The 22,076-nt window shown below is 41.3% G+C and overlaps 1 protein-coding gene across 4 annotated transcripts in view; it reads left to right on the top strand.

Moving 5' to 3' along the window:
• The window catches only part of sema6a (sema domain, transmembrane domain (TM), and cytoplasmic domain, (semaphorin) 6A), a 166,501-nt gene that overhangs the window by 132,639 nt on the left and 11,786 nt on the right, over positions 1-22,076 (top strand). The window contains exons 16-19 of one of the 4 annotated variants that reach the window (XM_036143896.1): positions 5,500-5,558; positions 6,414-6,434; positions 6,651-6,671; positions 10,255-10,413. In XM_036143896.1, the coding sequence (XP_035999789.1) occupies positions 5,500-5,558; positions 6,414-6,434; positions 6,651-6,671; positions 10,255-10,413 (260 nt within the window). The remainder of the gene's footprint in view (positions 1-5,499; positions 5,559-6,413; positions 6,435-6,650; positions 6,672-10,254; positions 10,414-22,076) is intronic. The other 3 variants (XM_036143897.1, XM_036143898.1, XM_036143899.1) reach the window with 3 other exon arrangements.

Below are 22,076 nucleotides of genomic sequence, written 5' to 3'. Positions count from 1 at the left end.
TGTCCCCTCTATTTTCCTCCAACACACTCTTCCTCTCTTGCAAGCCTCCCCTCCTTTACCTCTTCCATCTGGCCCCAATGCTAGCGTGCCAGCTTTCCCATGTGTAGTTATGCCTCTTATACCTACTGCCTGCAAACAGCTTGCGCTCTGGTCTTTTGCAATATGGTCCCAAGTCGGCCCCCTTTTTCATGCATATAATTGCACACGATTCTAAACGGTTGGTATTTTGTAAAGTAGGTTGTGTTGCTGTAATCAGATGAACATACTCCAATATGGGCCTATCTCCTGGTTCGTGACCCAATGAAGTGAAAGCTATAAATTAAAAAGGTACCTGACAGCTGTGAGGGACTGATCTCCACACTGTATGTACATACAGTATATTCCCTGCTTTCCAGTACACCTATGATATGAATAATTGATGCCATTATGCCTGACCCACATTTCAGCAACCAAGTCCCCTCCACACAACCTCTCATCTAGCGTTATAATCATATCTGAACCCAGGTGATAAATAATGAACAGCCATGTTTGGTTCCCTCCAGCTTTGTGGAGCGCATCTCCTATCTGATTTTAATATGTGTTAAACCGTACAGGTTGCAGAGGGGTCCTAACCCCAGGACGGACTGCCTGCAGTGTTGCATTTAAACACACTGCATTTCTGTCCCTGTAATGCAGCCACTACGGGCTTGACCTCCTTAGCCGAGGGTTCGCGCCGTAGTTCATTCACTCTTTGTGTGTGCCAGGCAAAAGCCCAGGCGCTGCATCTGTAAACTGAATGCTCATCGTTAATTCCTATCGAATCCAGTGGGATTTAAGCCATGTAAGCTTTATCTCCCCACAGTCGGTAATGTTAAGACCAACCTATGCTGGAAACCATGACAACGAGGTTGTCAGAAATGCACAGGGCTTCAAGGCGAAAGCAGGACAAAGTGGCGATGCCTTTGTGGCGTATTTGTCAGATACCAGGGGTGCTCTGACTGCATCTGCGCTCAGTTAGTTTGTAAAGTCTGTCGCTGCTTTGTGTTTGTGAGCATGAGAAGAAAAATCAGATAAACAGATCAACATGAACCTTCAGATGTGAAGCTAGAATGCTGCTCTGATTGCAGAGTTCTGGATTTTAAAATTGACTTTTTCATGAAGAAGGTAAAAAAAAACAAAAGGTTAAATAACACACTAAGATTGCTTGGTTCCCACTTAAGCATTTTCATTATCACTGCATAATTGGGAACCGGAAGAGAATAATACATGTTTTTTACATTTTGAGTGGTGAGCATGTATCAGACAACTTCATTCTAAATACCTTTAAATAAAATCCAGTGCAACCATATTCCTACTGGCGTCACCTAATTAACAGGTCAGCTTTGTGAAATAAAACTGTTCTTGGGAAGGCCTCAGAGATTGGTTAGAGAATATTAGTGAACAAAGAGCATCAAGAACAAGAAACCAAGCAGACAGGTCAGAGATGAGGCTGTGGAGAGGTTTACAGCCGTGTAAGGTTATGAAACAATATCACTGTTCAGTGCATCATCTGAAAATGGAAAGATTATGGCACAACTGCAAACCTACCAAGACATAGCCGTGTCCCAAACCCTAATGGGCAAAATAAGAACATAAATAGGAGAAGCAGCCAAGAGGCTCATGATAACTCTGGGGCAGCTGCAGATATCCACAGAATTTGGGAATTATCAACAAGACAATTATTTGTTACAGATTCCACCAATCTGGCCTTTATGTAAGAATGGCAAGAAGACATTTAGGGTTAAAATAAAGCCACAAGAAGCATCCTTTGTTTTTTTCCTATAGGGCATGTTGTGGACACAGTAAATATGTGGATGTCCTCTGGTCATATGAGATGAAAATTGAATTTTTTGGCCTGCTTCCAAACATTAAATGTACGAGTGCTACACATTACCCTGAGCACACCATTCCTATCAGGAAACACGGTGGTGGCAGGACGGTGCTATGGGCATGCTTCTCTTTAGCAGGGACAGGGAAGCTGGTCAGAGTTGATGGGCTGAATGGAGCTAAAGACTTAAGACTGGGGCTGAGGTTCATCTTCCAGCAGGACAGCAACACTAAACGTACATCCAGAGTTACAGCAGAATAGTTTCTATTAAAGCAAATGGCCAGTAAAAGTCCAGACCTAAATCTGGTCAAGTGGTTTCAGGAAATGCTGCTTCTGCAAATTATTGTACAAGGAAGGCCAAACAGAACTGCACGTCACATTTTTTCAGATTTTTATTAGTAAAAAAAATGGTTCTTGCACTGTAGGGCATTTATGATGTTTTAAAGTCCAAAGTTTTAGTAGAGTGGACTTTTACTGTCAGAAATGTTCTCTTTCTCTACCTTCAGGTTGGCGGTAATGGTTTTAGCATTTACACGGATACCACAACATGTTACGCTGTCTTTTTTGAATAAGATTTCATTGTTGTGGCTTCAGCTTTCTTCAAAATGATAGAAAGCCGTAGGCTGTCTCACAAAGATCGCCTGAGCTTGTGAGGTCTACATTTTTCCACACAAGGGAAGGGTGATGGTGTTTTGGAAAATAATCCCCCTTTATGCTATGATTGGGACCAGTAGAGGGAGAGAGAACGATGAGAGATGGGTGGACGGACAGAGGAGGGAGGAGTACAGAGGAAGGAGGCGAGGTGGGCCATGAAAAACTGTCATGCGTGACTCTGATCCTGGTTGACAGTTAGTTCGCTCTGTTTCACCGATCTCCTTACAGCTTGCTCGGTGGTCTTTCAGGGAGAAAACAGGTTTCGGTGCAGACTGCGTAGAAAGATAACATATCTCAAGCTTTCTCCCTCTGTGTGTGTCACATGATGGCCCTCAAGCACGGTTACCCCCCGCTGCTCTGCTCTCAGCCCATGTGATTGTAACTACACACTCACATTACTTCTGAAGCTAGATAAAGTCAGATGGAGCATAGTTGGGCAAAGATTGCACAATGTGAAGGACTCGTGGAAATAAATTGGAAAATATGCTTTTTTTCCCCCCTCTTCTTGCAAAGAGTTGCATGTGAAAATTGATAGTGCTTTCATGTTTATAGATTGGTTATGAAGCTAAAAGTAGCTGAACTAGCCTGCTTAACTTAGCTTTAATAGTGAAAGATATAAAAAGTAACACATTTGCCCACTGGCTGTGTAATTTTTCAACCAAGTATTATTTTAATCTAAAGGGAAATTTTTTTGGACTATTCTTTTCTTGGTAAAAGCACTTGAAGCACTCATTCTTTTGCATTAGTGTTTTGATCAAACTAATGAGCTTTTATCGATGCTAAGCTTGGGTGACTAAACATCCTCTTTTGCCCGAACACGTCCACTTTTCACATTCTGATGGTGGTTGGGGTGATTCATAGATTAACGATCATTGTTTTTCACGGGACCGATTGACATGTAGTTAAACTGACTGGTGAGTACGACAGCCCTTTGTTCGTGTTACGTCATCCTCAAGCTGCTGCTATGTGGGTGGTTCTTCTCCGCTGCTATCGCTACTGCTGCTGTTGTCAGAGTGTAAGTCTAGCATTACAGCTGAAATGTCCCTCATACTGTCCTGGTTGCAACTAATTGGTTGTTGCAACACAGGGCACTCCGCTAACAGACGATTCGCAAGAATGGAAAAGACAGCAAAGTAGCTCTACAACAAAATATCAGTGGGGAGACAAGGAGGATGCGGAACAGAAATTGGATGAAGAAGAAAACTAAAGACTGGAGTAGACACATTTTTTTTTTTTTTTAAATAAGTGTCTTTGTGAGACTGATGCTTTTTTATCACTACATAGAAAATAACACAATACTTATTTTCTATGAGCATTACTTTTAGATTTTTGTCTATTTATCTGTCCAGTACGACTTGGAAAGTGAGCCATTATTCCTCATGGATAATTTTCTAAAAAAGAAGAGTCAGCATTTCTATCCTTTTTTTGATTGCAGAGATTTTAAAGTACGTCTTCACACAGCGAAGACATACTTTAAATATGTTTATAATTATAAGCCCCAATTAAGTGAACAGATGATCATTAAAGTGTTTACTATCTGTCTTCTTTTTTTGCTATGGTCACCCTTAACTAAGCTAAACTAGCGATAGCTATTCCATATGTAGGGTCAGAAAATTAGGTTTATAGCACTAGATTAAATGTTGCTTGCCTATATAAACATTATGTCCCATTCGTTGGTCAGAGTATAAAAACTGTACAGAGCTAGCGCTAGCTACCTAACGTAAAAGATGCCCCTCTGTTGGTTAAACTGCGCTGGCTACCCTTAGCAATATGCATAGATGTCAGCCTACTAAGGGCTTAACGGAACAGCTCCCATCTACCTGAACGCTCTCAAAGTTTTACGTTATGAATCGGTCACTCTGGTCTTTATAGGGTTGTCATCTACACCACGTTCAACACAATCCAGATGCTTTTCACGAGTTGTTCAAGAACAGTAGAATGACCTTTAAAGCGCGTCCTGGACCAGGGTGTCCCTGTCTAACTGTAGAAAACTCTTGAAGACCCAGCAATGCAATTTTATATCCTCATCTGTAAGTAGCTTTGAATAAAAGCGTCTGTTAAATGGTTAAATATAAAAATGAAAGGCCAATGTTAAGTGAATGAACCTCCTCTACTGTAATGTGACCTAAAGTCAAAAATGCACTGATATGTCCTGATTCATCTCATGGATGTGATCTGATTTGGTAGATTGATGAGGCTCATTCTTGTCTTTTCTCTAAGCCAACAATGCCAACAAAGTTTGGTTAAAACTACCCAATTTCTGCCTTAATAGCATAAACCGAGCCTTTGGGTTAAAGAAATAATTCAATTAAATTCAATACAATTTTATTCATATAGTGCCAATTCATGGAACATGTCATCTCAAGGCACTTTCCAAAGTCAAATTCAATCAGATTATACAGATTGGGTCAGATTATACAGATTGGTCAAAAAAAATGTCCTATCTAAGGGAACCAAGTTGATTGCATCAAAGTCTTGATAAGCAGCATTCACTCCTCCTGAACCCTGCCATTGAGCATCATGGAGTACATAAATGACTGATTTTCCAACCTGCACCTGAAACACGGATAAGAGCGACGCCACTTCTGAGCGTCTATAACTCCTGGTTGAAGGGAATGTACTAAGATGCTGCACATGACCAACTCCTCTGTCAGAAAACCACGAGCATACAAAATGTTGAAGTTGTTTTAAAAGCCTGGCAGCATAAATCACAAAGCATGACTCTATTTTCAACAGTCAACAGCTCTGGTTCTAGCCATTTACTTTGCTGCCTGGTGTCTGCATTACCACTGATTCAGATCTCCAGGGCGCCTGCCAGGTGCTCTGTATTTTCAGCGCAGCATAGGAGTTTCTGAAGCTTACGCCGTGTTTCCAGCGTATGCTATCTTTGGTGCCGTCTCTGTTTTAGCTTTCCCATAGCTTTGCTAGGTGTGGCAAGCCAAGCATGCATGGCCTGCCCTGTTTTCCACCGCTGACCGTGATGTCTCTGTTCCCTGCAGATCAGCCTTCGAGCAAGACGTGGATCATGGTAACACAGATGGCCTGGGAGATTGCCAAAGTAAGCAAGCCCTCTTCACTCTTATCTTTCCTCGTCGTTCCCATACCTCCCTCGCCAACACCACTTCTCCTCTTCTCCCTGTTAACTCTCCTACCCCCCCGTCCTCTCAGCCCACCGCTTCCTCCTTTGCTACCGTCACCTTTTTCCTCTCCCGTCTGTTCCAGCCTCACGATTCTCTCTTTCAAGCCTCTTCCATCCATCTGTCCCTTTCAGCTCTTGTCCTCTCGTGTCCTTTCCCCGCTGTTTCCCCTGTCCCCCTGGTCAATAGAGTGTTGTGTCCCGTTGGGCGAACACCGGGTTACTTCTTGAGAATTTCCTCAAAAAAACACAAAACAATTCGACAGCACGCTGGGTTTGTGGATGTGAAAAAGTCACAGGGCCCGTTTTAGTGCACAAAATGAGACTGTTTGAAATCAGCGGCAACGCTTGACAAGGTGGTCTTTTATTGCATATACTTCGAGACGGTATATTCGATCAGGTCCAAAGCATCGTAAGCGTTAGGTCTTGCGAATGTGATTCCCCCTTGTTGACGTTCTCCTGGAACCTCAAAATCTCTTTGATATTGAATCAAATCAGTAAATCACTCAGTGAATAAAGGCTGTAATTTTCTTCTTCGCTTTCATTTGTGAGTTTATAGGCTAACCCAGAGCTTTGTAACTTTATCAGCCATAGAGGCCCGATTAATTCCCTTTGATTGGACGAGAAGAAGAATATCGAGCTGCCAGCCCATTCTGAATTACTTTAAAAGTCACGGCTTTCCATCGTGTTTAAAGCATACGAGCTCCCTTTATTGCCCACAATAACAGGTTTCCTTTCATTTCCCTTTTCTCTCTCTCTCTCTCTCTCTCGCTGCAGATACCTTCGTGGCACTGAATGGTAAGTGTCTCTCATGCACCTCACGGACAATCAGATTAAAGTTTGAAGCTCCATCCTTCTTCCCTTTAAATCTTTAACTTCTGCCCCACCTCTTCATCGGCTCCCGTCCTACATCCCCTCTCAAGCAAATGAAAACTCCTCCCGCTTTGTGTAAAGACGGGTTATTAATGACTCCACGTTTTAACCCAATTGATTTCCCTCCTCTCTTTTTGATAGACATCCCTTCCGGTTATGAAGGTAATAATGAAAGTCGGTCACTTTCACGCTCCGCTCATGTAGCCCCCTTTTTTGGTGTTTAGAATAAAGGTGGAGCAGATCAAAATCTTCCACCTTTGATTCTGATCGTTTTAGTTTTATTAGACCTTTTTCCCCTCCCTTGCTCCTCGTTCTGGCAGCTCCATCCTCCTCCCGCCCCTGTGCTGCAGCATTGATTAGCCGTGACCTTTGCTTTGTTAATTGGATGGATCTGGTTGTCGGCGGTTACGGGCTTTGATAGTGAGGAAGTTCCTCGCTGTGAGCCCCAGACGTGTGTCGATAGAGAGAGCGAGATGTTAACCTGGCTGGTTGAGAGTGTGTTCCTGCCCACCAAACACAGACAGACACGCTTTATTCAGATGGGCAGCATGTATCTGCGCTCCCAACCCATCGCAATATATCAGGGTTCCCACAGGGTGTGGGTTGAGTATGAAAAATAGTTGCATTTCCTGATTTTATCCCCCGTCCCATGGTCCATCCATCTATTTATTTGTTTATCTGTCAATTGACCCTTCCGTCCATTCATTCAAAAATCTGCGCTACATTCAAAGCGAACTTTTGTCCTTTTATCTTAAAAAAAGGATAAAGAAGGAAAGACTTGTGCAGTTTTGACAGAAATGTGTGGGACCCTGATATCACAACCATCCCTGGGTAGCTGATACTTGCAGCGAAGCCACTCTCATCCACATTTAAACTTGCAAAGATATTCTTTATCAAATCAGAGAACAAATTAGCTGTTTTTTTTTTTTTTTGGTAAATCCCTTTCCACTTTCTCTCTCTCTCTCTCTCAAACGCACACATACACGCATAGTGCCTCGCAGCTGCCAGATCAAAACGGTCAGATCCTTGCAGAATGACGAGAATAGATATTTTGAAGTCTCTCCAGCAAGCCCTCTCACTCACCCCCCTGTGGCTGTACTCCCACTGTGATTCTCCTTCTTTTTTTTTGGAGATCCAGGGTCATCCAAAAAGCATCTGTGTTGGTGTGCACCCCCCTTGTAGTGTGCAATATGCTCCCAGAGGGCTTTGGATGTGTGTTTTTGAGGCACAGACGCAAACTCACACCCAGTGCAGTGGGTCCAGACTCGCTCTCTTCCATTTCCTGAAACCCCTCTGTCTATCTGTTGGTGTAGATATGGATTTTAAGATAAATTATTGCAGCCTCTAAAATCTCATCTTTTTTTACTCCAGACGAGACGCCCTCGCCTCTCTTTAATCCGTAGAAAGAGAGGGATGTGCATCCGTTGGCAGTTTTTTTTTTTTTTCCCCTCCTGATCTGGGAAGGAGTGCAGCCGTCTCTGGGCTCCCTGTATGTGTGTCATCTGCCTGAATTGCACTTCCCCTGTTGGTGGGGGTATGAATTATAAAATAGGCCTGTCACACTAATCTCTCAGCCTTGGGCCAATAGTTAAATAAATCATTTTAATGATTGCCACGCCACACAGAAGAGGAGGAGGCCTTGAGTGGCGTTTCTTTGAGGGGGGTCTGTTATCTCCTGGCGTAGCCTCCCCGTCTTTAAACAACGGCGTAAACACATATTGAACGTGCACGTCCCCAAACAAACACACTCCCATGTTGTCACCTCCTCCGTGGAGAGGGCTTGTCAAAAGCAGTAACTGGTTCGCAAGCCGATGGAGATAAAAGCACCGTCGCTCCTAAACGAGGGAGGCTCTTTTTTTTTTTTTTCTTCCTCTTTATCGTGTGGCTTAAACACATTATGGTATAGACCGTATAGAGCTGGAGCAAAGCTGTGCAGGATGGCTTAACTGTAAGCATGTGGGATGGTAACGTGATTGTCACGGTTCAAAAATACAGAGTCAAACAAAGCTTATGCATAAATGCCGCTCATGAAAAACAATGAGAAGCGCATGAGATGAGAAGGGGAATGGAGGAAAACTGACTGTGTAAGCAATGTCTGGATGCATACAGGAGAGAGCTGCTCATGATTCATCGCCCACAGGGAAAAGGAGTAGCTGCCAGCGCCTTGTAAAGGTGTTCCCTACAACCTCATCAAGTTTGTATTCGAACAGGGTTTTATGTGATCGACCAACTTATAGTGTGAAGTGGAAGGTAAATGATACGCGGTTTTCCAACCTCTTTGATAAAGTGAAATCTGAAAAGTGTGGTGTGCATTTGAATTTAGCCCACTCCTGATTCAATACTTTGTAAAACCACCATTTCGTTTTAATGTTAAAAAAAAAATTCAGCTTTGCAACAGACTTTCAATTGGATTCAGTTGTACTTTGACTAGGACATTCTAACACAACAATATACTTTGATCTAAACCAGTGGTGTCCAATGTCCATCTTCAGGGGCCAGTGCTCTGCATGTTAATCACATCTGACGCAAGTGCATGGTCCATACGGAAGCTCCTGCAGAACTGGAGGACGAGCTGAGGAAGTGGTTCAGGCATTCAAATCAGTTTCGGAGCAGGGACACATCTGAGACATGCAGGACAGTAGACTCGGACACCCCTAATCTAATCCATTCCGTGTACAGTTCAGTCCATTTACCATTTACACCTGGATCTATGTTTAGCAGCATTGGGTCAAGCCACTTGTAGCCTCTACCAGGTTTTCTTCCAGTATTGCCTTGTATTTAGCTCCATCCATTTTCCTATTAACTTTGACCAGCTTCCCTGTACATGGAGAAGAAAAGCCTCCCCACATCATCATCATGCTGTCGCCATTTTAAAGTTAATTTTACAGCACCCATATAGTTTTGCAAGCAGGCCACTAGAATTTCTGGAGGTGTATCAAGGTGCAGGACACTGAATACAAATGCAGACCACTCTGAAACTATGTAGTGTTCCCAATTCTTAGATATTCTGTGATGGTTTATCACATGAAATCCAGACAAAAGGGAAAAATACTCGCTTAAGGGGTTCACTACTTTCGCAAGGTGCTGTAATTATGATTTACCCTGCAAGTATGGGATATTTGCTCGGCGAGTTCGAAAGAATCAATTTGGTTCTCACTTTTTCACTAAAAAAAGTCAAATGCGAAGCGCTGCAGAACTGATCAAAAACTTTAAATGAACAAAAGTATACACAAAAAACTGTGGGGAGAAAAAAAAAATGTTCAGAGTGAAAGGCCCCTTTGTAGCTGAAGAGCAGTTACAAGGCAGAATCCTCAACAGGACTGGTGGGGAGAAAGTTTGTCTTTTGTCCTACATATGAAAGCGAGGCACCCAGTGGTTACAGTTGAGAAATTATCATCTGACAGGCCCAGCAGAGATCTGACATGTCAATCAAAACAGGAGGGGGGGGAAGAGCGAGGAAGATAGAGACGCGGGGAAACGACAAGAAAAGGAAACGTGTCAATCCCTCGGAATACACATGTAATTGCTAATGAGCTACAGAGTGTCACAAGGGAAACACCTAGTTAACCCTCACGCAGCCCAGCAGCTGTCCAAGGGTGTGTTTATCCATCTGAGGATTGGATCAGTGTGTGTGTGTGTGAGTGTGTGTGTGTGTGTGAACCCAGCTGCCCTGTCTGTGCCTGTGTGCACCGGAGCTTGGTCCTGTCTGCTCTTAGCATAAGTTAACCTGTGCTGTGTCCGGCAGGCCACCACCATCACCATCACCACACCCTTTCACTTCCCACCTCAGCCCTCCCCGAGGCAGCGGAGGGGCCCCTGGGGCGGAAGGACCCCCCTATGAGTTCAGACAAAGGGGAGGACCCCTACCTGGCGGTGCCTTCTCAGACTCAACCTGAAGCCAATGGTAAGCCTTGGAACGCAACAGAAATCAGTCAGTTTGGTCCATTGTCGCCGGTGGCAACAGGCTAACGAGGGGGAGGAGGGGTGCGGACTTGAAGTGGAAGGGGGGGGGGGGGTTTATGTAATTGAGATTTACGGCTGCCTTGCTGCTTCCAGCTGACGAGGTGTAGAGATGGTGGAGGGTTTTCTCTCCAGGGGACAAATTGCCTCATGCTGCGCACAAAAAACCCACCGTAGAAAAGTAGCAAACAAGCTAGATGACACACACACACACACACACGGTCACCCATGTGCTCCTACACATTCAGCACTCATTAACAAGGATGCGCGCGCACTCAAACACACACACAATGTAGGACGGATTTATTGTCTGTGGACTGTAATGTCCAATAGGAGATGTAATATCCAGACCATTACGCTCTGAAAAGGAAGATGGCGATGTATTTATTTCCTCGAGATGATGGCCCGGTCACCGGCTGTGCCATCCTTCGCGACACGGTGACATGACATTGAACGCCCTTTTTTTTCTCCTGTGTTAACAACCTGCCTAATGCCGTGCCGCCTCAAGGGCAGCTCGCCGGATAAATGAGTCACAGAGAAAAGGATAGAGGAGGACGAGTCGAAAGGAGGGAATTTAAAGGTCTCAGGGGGGCTGGCAGTCCATTATGATGAGACAGACAGACGTATAACACGTCCTCTTAAAACAGCATGTTGCTGCTTCATCTTATCGTTTCTGCATTTAGGATCAGCTTTGGCATTATGACTGATATAGACTAGAAAAAACTACCAATATAAATTCATTGCTTAGAAAATAATATGGTTCCTTGCAAAATGATCCAAACCCAGTGAACTTTTCCAGACTATAGTGTATTATATTCAGACTTTATGTGAGTGACCAACACAAGCCTAGAACAGTCTTGTGAAATGGAAGAAAACACTTGTTTTTTGTTATTGTTATTGTTTGTTTTATATAATTTTATAAAAAAATAAAAAAACAATAGAAATAGTGCCCGGCAATTTCATTTAGCCCCCTTTACTCTGCTATTTCTATATAAAAAAAAACAACTACCTCAAGGAACCAGTCTGGCTATGCAAAACCTAATCCAGCTGTTTATGTGAAAATCTCAGGGCCTCTTAGGAAACATTAACGAACAAACAGCATGAAACAAGGAATTGTGTTGCAGGGAAGCTTTATACGGGGTTTGGCTAATAAACAAAATACCAACTTTTGAACATTTACTGTTCGGTCGTTTATGAGAAAAAGAAAATGCTGCAACTGCTGACCTATCAATGCGTGGCAGCCCACCTAAACTAACGGGTCGGGCAAGGAGCGCTTTAATCAAAGAGGCAGACAAGAGGCCAATGTGACTCTGGAGGAGCTAGAAACATCCACAGCTCAGGTTGAGGACAACGTTTAGTTATGGCCTCCACAGGAGTCTCGCCTTCATGAATGAGTGCCAAAGAAAATGTTGACAGAAAGACAGAGGAGGTCGAGTTTATTTGCCACTTGCCATGTGAGGAACACAGCAAACATGTTTCTCTGGTCAGATGAGACCTTAACTGAATTTATCTGGCTTATATGTATCTAAAATGTAGTCTGGTAGAGATTGAATGTTTTACTTTTTAAAATCTTGCCTTACTTTCCTTCAACTTCACCATAATGCACTAATTTGCGTTTAATCTGTCACAAAAGATTCTTACAAATGATTTTGAAATCTGCAAGGATAACATGACAAAATGTGAAAAAGTTCAAGGGTTATGAATACTTTGCGAAGCACTATTGATAAAAAAAAGAATATCAAGTAATCCAATTTACACGTGTAAAAACAAGAACAATGTGAGAAAGGGACAGGCAAGCCCAGACTGGAGGTTTTTGTTTCTCACAGAAAGATTTATGCCATTTTCAGTGAATACAAGCTGAGAGAGAACACAGAACGCCACTTCGTTCACAAACTTGCAAGAGTCTTTGAAGAATTCAACGGTTGACAAGTAGGACTGATAGGCCGATTGTTCCTGCACGGGCAAAAAAAAAAAAAAAAAATTACCCTCAAACGAGTTCAGAAGTATTTGGCGATGCGAATCAGATGTGAGGGCTCTCCGCATGAGAGCCATACACCACGACTGGAGAAAAATCACACCGTCTCTTAGTTATCAAGCGTTATTTTGGTTTCTGCGATGGGAATTTCTGTGTTTCCTGTCTGTGGAGGAAGCACAGCGGAGACAGCGGCACGTCAGCTGGAAGCAGCAGAGGCACCAGTATGTAGATCCAAGAACAATGGTGGCAGAGACTTCAGACAGCATGCCTACAGCCAGCACCACAACATGCTGTCGCGCTTCCAGTTGCCTTTACCTGAGCAGATGTAGCGTTACTTAACAACAGCTCCAATCCACCTTCAACCCAAATTACCCGAAAGGCTTTAGAATCATTTTAAGGGGGGAATGTCGGGGGTTTTATGCTCAGGTACTGGCAACGTGGCCTCACGTGTCAGAACAACGCTTCCTGCTGTTTTTTTTTTCTGTACGATCATTGTTATTATTATTATCTTTTGTGTTTATAGGACACCTTTGCAGCTTGTTTCACTGTTTATTGGTTCTATTTCAGCTCTGCAGACTTTTCTTTTTCTTTTTTTTCTCTCTAAACGTCAGCTTTGATGAGATTTGCCTTTTATTTTTCTTTATGTTAGCGGTTTCTTGATGTTTTTGCATGGCTTGGTTTGAGACTACCTCTTTTTCGCTATTTATATATTCTCTTTTTTCCCACTGTGTTGATTGCTTTGATGGTATTAAGCACAGTTTTGCCTCCATACAGCTTAACGCTCTTTCAGCATGGCAAATTGAGCACCACAGCCAACAGTACTCATTTCCCGCTCCACCCATCCTGCCTCCTCTTCCTTCCTGTCCTTTCTAAGCTTCGCTGGCTTCAGGTGTCAACTGTACTGTGAAAACCTAAAGTGGAAAAAAAAGAGAGATATACATATGAGAAATGATTATGGAGTCTAAAAGCAAGTAAATAAGTCATTTAATCTACATTTTAATGACGGAGATAAATTGATGCAGCAGAAATGAGGAATAAACATTCAGCAGCACCATCAAGCTGGAGTTTATGCTCCAGCTAAAATATATTATCTCATATCCAAAGTCATTTGCGAGCTTGTTTATGATGTAAAATTAAAATTACTCCCTAAATTTTTCATTTGCAGCTGAGACAGAAATCTTATCTGCTAATGAATATTACAGTGCTGCCAATATGTATTAGTCCAACACCACCGGAGTAATTAGAAATGCTGCAAAGTGATGATTCAAATACAAACGATTATATTCAGCGCCCAGCAGCACCATTGCTTGGCATTCCAGTGGGGCCACTGCAGCAACGGCGTGGTTTCTTGTGTTTCACAGTACATTGAAAGCTTTGTGTGCATCTATCAAGACCTCATCTCTCTCTCTCTCTCTCTCTGCTATGATTCTGTGAAAAGGTATTTATCCCTATGCAAGTTTCTTCTGCTTTTGCTTTTACCCTTACATGTTTCAGATCAACGCATTTTTTTAATATCAGCCAAAGATAAAAAAACAAAACAAAAAAGCAGTTTTCAAAAGTCGATTTCATGTATTCAGGGAAGAAATCTATCTTAGACCAACCTTTGTCTATGTGAAATATAATTGGTCTCCTTGAGAAGTCATGAGGTAACTTACTTTTTGCAGAAAAAAAAAAAAATCTGTAAAAAAAAAATGGGTTAAAATCCCTCAACAGCAACATAAAAGACCCACTGCCAGATATCACAAAGCCTTTATAAAGGCCCGTTATTAGGTTTAGGGGTCAGTTACTTTTTCACATGGGACAAGTTGGTCCGAAAAGATTTTTTTCACCTAATAAATGCAAAACGTGAAATTTGCATTTTGTATTTACTCCAATTAACTAAGTCAGATGCTAATATTTGTTTCATGATCAAAACATGTAAGTGGGACAAAAGAGCAAAAGGTAAAAAAAAAAGAAAAAAAAGAAGAAATCTGCAAGAGCACAAATACCTTTCATGGCTCTGTATGTATGCTATTCTATAGTAGACATCTTGCCTTTCCTTTAATAGCACATCCTGCCATCACCTCCCCCCCAAACACCATCAGCAGCCTATTCCTCCTTCCAACATCTGCTGCCATTGTGATCAGTCTCCCTTCCACAGGACCTCTCATCTGACTAGACTGGCATGTTCCAAGGCTATACCTTACCTGGTGCAAATTAATTCCCAAACCAATTTACAGAGCCTCCTCGCCCTGTCCCTGTCTTTCTCCTCCATCTCAGCACCTTCTCTTTCTGTTTTTCCTGTTGCAGTCTGATGTCACATCAGTTCTCCTATGTGCAGGAATGAATCCTTGCACCGCCTCTCCTTAGCTCTATTTCCTTTCAGATACCTGTCGCCTCTTCTCTGTCGAGCCCAGCTCTACTCTTCATCCCCCCTCTGTTACATCCACCCAACCCCCCCAACCTCGACCTGTAACCACTGCTGTGTTGCTCCAATTTATGGGTTCATTATTGGTGAGGTGGAAGGAAAGTGGGGGGATGGAAAGAGACTTTGGGGGATGAGAGAATGGAGGGTCACGTGATACAGATTTATTAAAGAGAATAGAACAATAATGTTGCACTGAAGGTTATATGGAGGATAAGGGGAAGAGATACAAGGAGACGAAATGGAAGAGATGAGAATCTGAGGTGATATAAGATGTACTAAGATATTGTAGCTGCAGAGTGGACAATAGCTTTGCTCTATCTTTCCTTTGTATTTGGTTATGTTCTGAGAGAGAATTTCATTCAACCTAGACTCTTTTCATGTTTAATAATCTTTACTGAAATATTGAAGTATAAAAAACAACCGTTTACTCTACAGCCATTCAAAGCAACCTTCTCTGAAGGAGAGGCCATATAAACTAGACTGCAGTTGTCAAACGGACATAGAGGCAATGTTGCAAAAAAAAAGAGGCAGTTAATCACTGATTGATGAAAATCGGGGGGAAGTACAAAAAAAAAACAACAAGAAAAACATTTGTTCTTTTTTATGTAGAGCCAGGTCCAAAATTATTCATACCCCTAGCGGATTGAAATTTGAAATAATTTTAATTCTAAAGTTGTTGTTTTTTATTGGACATGAGACAGGCATCTTTCAAGGCAATACATTTATGTACAAGCTATGTCAACTGTGACCTTTATTGATCAGTTTCTATAAAAAAATAAAGTCGACAAGTCTCAAAAATATTATACCTTCATAACGGCCAATGGAAAAATATTTATTGATCTAACAGCAATCATGACCTTATTATAATTATTATTTCGATGATTTGTCTTTGGTGATGAGCTCCGCCAAGGCATTGAGGTTGAAAGACCTCCTTGCCATTACCCTAATGTTTATCTCGCTCCACATATTCTTAATCAGATTTATGTCTGGAAACTGGCCAGGCCAGCTCAAAGTGTCAAAGAAGAAAGGTAAAAAGGTAAAATTAAGAGATCACTTTAAACCTAGATCTGTGAGAAGGGTATGAACAATGTTGGGGTTGACTGTGGTTACTTAATCATAACACCTATCTTGCACAAAAAGAGAACCACCAGAATTTTGCCCCTTTCCTCCCAAATAGGATGTCTGACCATAATCCATAAAATAAGAATGATTTGTATTTTATTTTATAATTTCCTCATAAAATGATTTTACGTCTGTACACATCACTGATAGTTACACTGCAGTGTTGTGGCTGCAATACATTGTGGCTGAAGTGTGTGTGGAGATGGACTCCAAACAAGAGATGCATACGTTCCAGGACTTGAGCGAGCGCAACGTGAGCCTCCAGAACTCCTGGATAGGCATCGGAAAAACTGAGCGGAAGTCCGGTTGCCTCCAATTTAAGCCTGTTAGCTGTTTATCTGGAGTATAAGCAGATAACAGGCGGTAATCAATAGAACAGCCATCACATGTGTAGCAGCGCAAATGATGGCAGGTACAGCACAAAGTGCAGGCAATAGTTTAGTGGATCCTATACAAGTTACTCATAGAAAGTTTAAAGTCTTTGCTGTAAATGAGCGAACAGCATTTAAATCTGGTGTTTTAGCTGGAGGTATCACAACAAAAATAATCATAAAGCCCTTTTCATACTGCTTTGTAATACTGCAAGATGGAAAAAGGACTTCTACATCTTTAATCTATAACAAGACCGCTCTGCAAATTCAATCAGAGGAAATACTTGTTTCTGTTTAGGAAACGGCACAAAATGAATCAAGAGTTATTGTATTTTACCTTGAGATATGATTTCCCCGCTAGGGTTTCGCTGGAATACCACCTGTCAACTGACAGCTGCTCTGCAAGGGTTATTTTCAGCTGCAGGTATCGCTCTGACACCTGAGTGGCAACAAGAGGATGCTATGATAGAAAGGGACCCTGACCTTGTGCAGACAGGGATGGAGCTCTATTTTTCTCTCTTGTCAATGTCTCCAATCCCTCTTCATCTCACTCTGTGGTGGAAAACACTTGAAGGAATACTTCCACGCTGTCATTTGGGATGTTATGTGAATCTATAATGTTGCACTGTTTGAGTTACGTGTGCGACGGACATCTTCAACGACAGTAAGTGAACGAGTACCACGCCACTTTTCACATGTTCGGTTTATTCTTAACAAATCAAATTGCCACAAATCAAGGTTTTAGATGTGGCGAAGATAACTTATCGAAGTTCAAACCTAGAATAAGAATGAGTCCCTTTCAACGATGCATGTTTGCTGGTGCTAGCCTGAGCATTTGATGAATTGCTGATCCGCTGGGATTTTAAAGCACAGGAAGCTCTCTGGGGTACAGGGATTTGTCCCAAAAATAAAAGTAATCTAATGAACAGCAGCATTGTGAACTAGAATGTCGTGTTGATGTCAGAAGCCAGAGAAGAGTGGGTGGACTAATGATGATAGAGATGCAACAGTAGCTGAAATCACCCCACACCACAAAGGTATGCAAAATAACATCTCTGAAGGCACAACACATCAAACCTAGAAGCAAATGGGCTATAGCAGCCGCAGAGTGCCACTCCTGTCAGATAAGAACAACAAAACTTAAGCTATTGTTCAGACAGGCTCCCTAAATTGTACAATAAGTTATTGAAATGTGTTGTCTCTCATGAATTTTTATTTCAGCAGCAACATTCAGGTGGTACAATCGGAAGTTGGCATAAACAGTATGAAAGTATGGACCCATATGCTTTCAATCAATGCTGCAGTCATGTGACGGTGTAATCATGTTGGAATTCTATTTTTTTGGGGTTATTTTTTTACCCCCTAAGTATCAATTACTAATAATCACCACAGCCTACCTTAGTATTGTTGCAGACCATACGTAGGTATCCATCTTCGTGGTTATTCCATGTCGACAAATAAAAAAAAGAAAGAAAAAAAAACATATCTGTGAGAAATATGGTTTAAATCAGACTTTTTCATCCCAAATGTCCAATTTAAATCTAACCCAAACAAAGCTGTTGAAAAGTAAGGCATGGTCTGCCTATACCATGAACCCTAACATCTGACTAACCACATTTGAACATCAATTTTCAGAAATAGGTAAATTGCAGGACTATGCAAGATGTTCTATGTCTTTTAAAAAATTGGGTGCAGTGGGTTAGGTCCTACCAGCTGAATGATTGGATTTAAACTAATCCAGTCAGTTTGGTGTAATGGCCCTTTATATGCATAAAACAAACTCAGTGCTTCGAAGAAACATAAATAAATGAAAAGATTTAAATGTAAAACTAAAATTCTTTCCTTTCTTAAACCGTCACTGAGGCCTGTTCGTGCTTCTGTGAAGTAGATGAATTATATGTAGCTCATTTTGAGTCATTAGAAAAACAATGGGCTGGATGTGTTTTTTTTCCCAGCATTGCGCACTTCCTTGATTGACATCAACCCACAAGCCATAATTTCCTCCACTTATTAACTCATTGTTCTTTAAGGCCGCCTTTGTTTTCAACACACATTTATAGCTTTCAAGTTTTGGTTACGCCAGAAGAGCCCTCGCCTCTGCTGGACGACGTAAAGGAAATAAAAAAACAAAAAAACAAATAAAGAGAAAGTCAGTCAAATCATTACAGGCCATTCTTTTGTGCTCACTAATTTCTAATCCACATCCAGATGCCCTGTTTTTTTTTTTACTAAATAATCTTATCAATAGTATTCGTGAGAGAGAGAGCGCTAGTGTGTTCTTTGTTCGCTGTTGGATTTCTTACTGTTTATTAAAACATTTCTTTGTAATTACCTTTATATAATACGCTTGAGAAGGTCGCCATCTGTGTTAAAGTAACTCATCAAGATTTCAGGTTAATTTGCATCATAACTAAAAAATAAATCCTCATTTCACTAAACCTATTCAACCTACTTTTAATGTTTCTGATTTAGTGTTCAACAGTTTCAGTACAACTGCCCTCATGTGATATCAACACACTCTGGTGATATTTACCTCTATTATTCTATTTATTTATGCCATCCTAAGCCCTATATTGTAACAGCTCAGTTCTCAATCTTTAGTAGTGTCAGTTTAACAAAATCAAACAGTTTATGATTGTTCCCATGGATATTTGAATTAGTTCGATGTACTGTGACTATTACATTTCACAGTTTGCATGCAGGAAATTGGCTACAAGGTTAGTACATCACTTTTAATACCTGAGGTGCAGAACGATATAATTAGGGCTTTAATTATATCTTGACTAGCTAATCAGTATGCGGTGCAGCAACTCTGAATTGTCTGATGAAGGCTTTAATATTGAATAATACCATTAATGCAAGTGCCTCTTGAACACAAACATACACAAGACTTAATGGGATAATATCCGAGCAGGGGGGAGGATTAAAGAGAATTTGATAAATGCTGTCATCGTCTAAGCACCAGTGTCCTTTTGTTTTTTGGAAGACAAACAAAGCTTGTCCTAAACTGAAGCAGTACTCCTGGCAATGAAGGGGTATGAACATACATTACTAAAAGGGCATGTATCCCACATTTTATAATGAGGCAGAGGGCTCGTTGATTAACATTAGTTAACATTTTTATTTCTAAAATATTGGGAAAATAACACCAATTTCAAGCATCAATGCGTAACACAATGTCAACTAACGACAAGAGCATCAAAGTCTCAAGATCAAATGTGAGCCTCTAAGATGGAAATGGAAGTGGTGATTTATCCAGTGAGGAGAAAGAAGTAAAGAGAAATGTTGCGTGAAATCAGAAGCTCGGAGAGCTAGCAGACTGGGAAATTCTACAACCAATATTTTGGCATAATTCAGGTTGAAGTTGAAATCTCTGCTCTCACCATTGACTAGCATTGTTACTTTGACATGCACTGAAGTGGGTCTCCACTCCACACCACAATACTAAAAGGGGACATGCCGAATCCGTTCATTTTTCTCTGTGCTATAGCATTTTTTTGGTCAAATACATCACAGTATTTCCGACGGAGCTGCAAAACGAGGTCATTGACTTTCAGCTAATTTATTTTGGGAATCCGTCATTTTTATTTGTCTGTCACTATTTTGTAGTCCAAGCTAAAGGATGTTGAAGCTGTAAGCAGATAAGTGAAAATGATTGGTTGTCGGGTGTATTAACCCACACAATTCATTACACTGTCCCCCAGCATACTACAAAAATGGCTGAACTGGGTGGAGTGGAACCACTGAGCTATATTATACACTGGAGTGCTGATTTTGCCGAAAAACTGAAGTCACTGGCCGCCATCTTGCTACTCCCTACTCTCACAGAATCCCATAGGATTTGGTTGCAACAACAAGCAGTTTTCTGGCTGTGTGAAAACGTTTCATAGGTAATTCTACAGTCAGTGGATGTACTAACACTATCAACTACTAGGAAATTAGGTGCTGAAATATTTTACATGTTATTCATATTAAATATGTATATATAAGTATGTGTATATGTGTATATATATGTTTTTGTATATTGTTATTTATATATTTATAAATGTTTTATATATATCTTTAAATAAATAAAATGCAAAATATTTCAGCACATGACTTCAGTACTTGATAGTTTTAGAACATAACATAAAAGTATATGGCATTTGACATTTTAAAAGTCTTAAGCCCCCCCTGAACATGAGAAAATCCTCGTTATTCAATGCTGTAGCGCACATATTCCCAAGTTACTGGAGGAAAATAGGGAGTACCAATATGGCGGCTGGTGGCTTCACAGCGACTCATTCTAACAGCGGGCGATTAGCACTCCAGTGTATTATATAGATCGGTGAGTGGAACGCTCTGCGCCACCTACTCCTCCTGGCCAGTAGGTGGCACACTCACCCGCTCTCATTCCGATTTTCCTACTGTACTGTTCCCCAGCCGGCTGCCAGGTCTGGCAGCATTAGCATTAGCATAAGGCTTAGTATTAGCAAACATTTAACTTACCTGTGCAGAAGGAATGCAGCAACCTCTGCGTGGCTTCTGAGCCCCTTTGCCTCCTTAAGTCGATAACCGTGCTCAAAAGCTTGACCGATGTTCACCCTCGTTTTGCGTCTTTATTGGTCCCCTTGAACCTGAGAAACGTAACACAGAGAAGAAGCCATTTCACTATGATCTGACAACGTCTGAGCTCCATGTAAAGTAACTTCAACCAGGTGTACATCAAGTCAGTGAAGTTATTTCAAGGGAACCATGGACAAATCGACAATAAAGCCAAGGTTTAAAATTAAATACCCAACTTATACCCAACTTAAAATATGTATTAATAACTTAACAGAGTTACTGCAGTAGATGTTTTCAATGTTGCCATCGAGCTATCTATGGCAATAATTTACTGGGAAATTCTGTATTAGGAGTGAAGAGTTTACTTTACACCGCCTGATAAAGGCTTTCTGCAAAATCAGAGTCCTATTAACCTATCATTGCTAACAAAGATTCGGCTTATGCAACCAGAAGTAGCAACATTCATACATCCAAAACACGTAAAGTACAACAGAACTAGCGTTGAGCATTAACCTTTAATTTAACCACAAAACAAAACAATAAGCAAAAACTGGACATTTGCTAGCAGTTCTTTCACTTTTACTTTTAGCTGCTCATGTGGGGGCAGCATACCTTCAGCTATCGTTTACAAGGAATACACTGTATTTGACCCTCTAAACATTCAGGATAACACATGTCTGAATCGTACTTTCCCACTGACAGCGTTAAACCATGTTTTCCGATGTTTTTGAACGAAATCCCTCTGATCACAGAGCGTTTATAATGCAAAAGTCCCTACAATGTTGTCAGAGGTAAAGGCTCTGCCTTCACATTCGGACAAATTGGTCGGTTGCTGACAAGCACCCAGGATTGATTGACAGGCGGCGTCCCGTCAACTGTTTCATCATCCTGTGGTAAGACGGTTTTAGGGAAAAAGGGAGAAATCCACGCTTTACAAATCATCGTCATCTAGTTTTCCTGCACAGAATCAAAATTGCACTGTCAACACACACATGCATGATGAAATTATGGCAGCTGCCACTGTCAGTTTAATTTAATAAGAGTATATAAGAAGAAAAATATGATGGCAAAAATTATAAAGCCATAAAAAATATACATATTGCACCAAAAGAAAAATATTGCACATACAATTAAACAGAGTTCAAGGTTCTGAACTCTGTTTAAATGAAAACTGATGAAAACTGTTC

This window comes from Fundulus heteroclitus, chromosome 12 (genome assembly GCF_011125445.2).
Source record: "Fundulus heteroclitus isolate FHET01 chromosome 12, MU-UCD_Fhet_4.1, whole genome shotgun sequence".
NCBI lineage: Eukaryota > Metazoa > Chordata > Actinopteri > Cyprinodontiformes > Fundulidae > Fundulus > Fundulus heteroclitus.
Note: the sequence above shows the minus strand (reverse complement) of the source record. Positions and strands in the feature narration are given on the sequence as shown.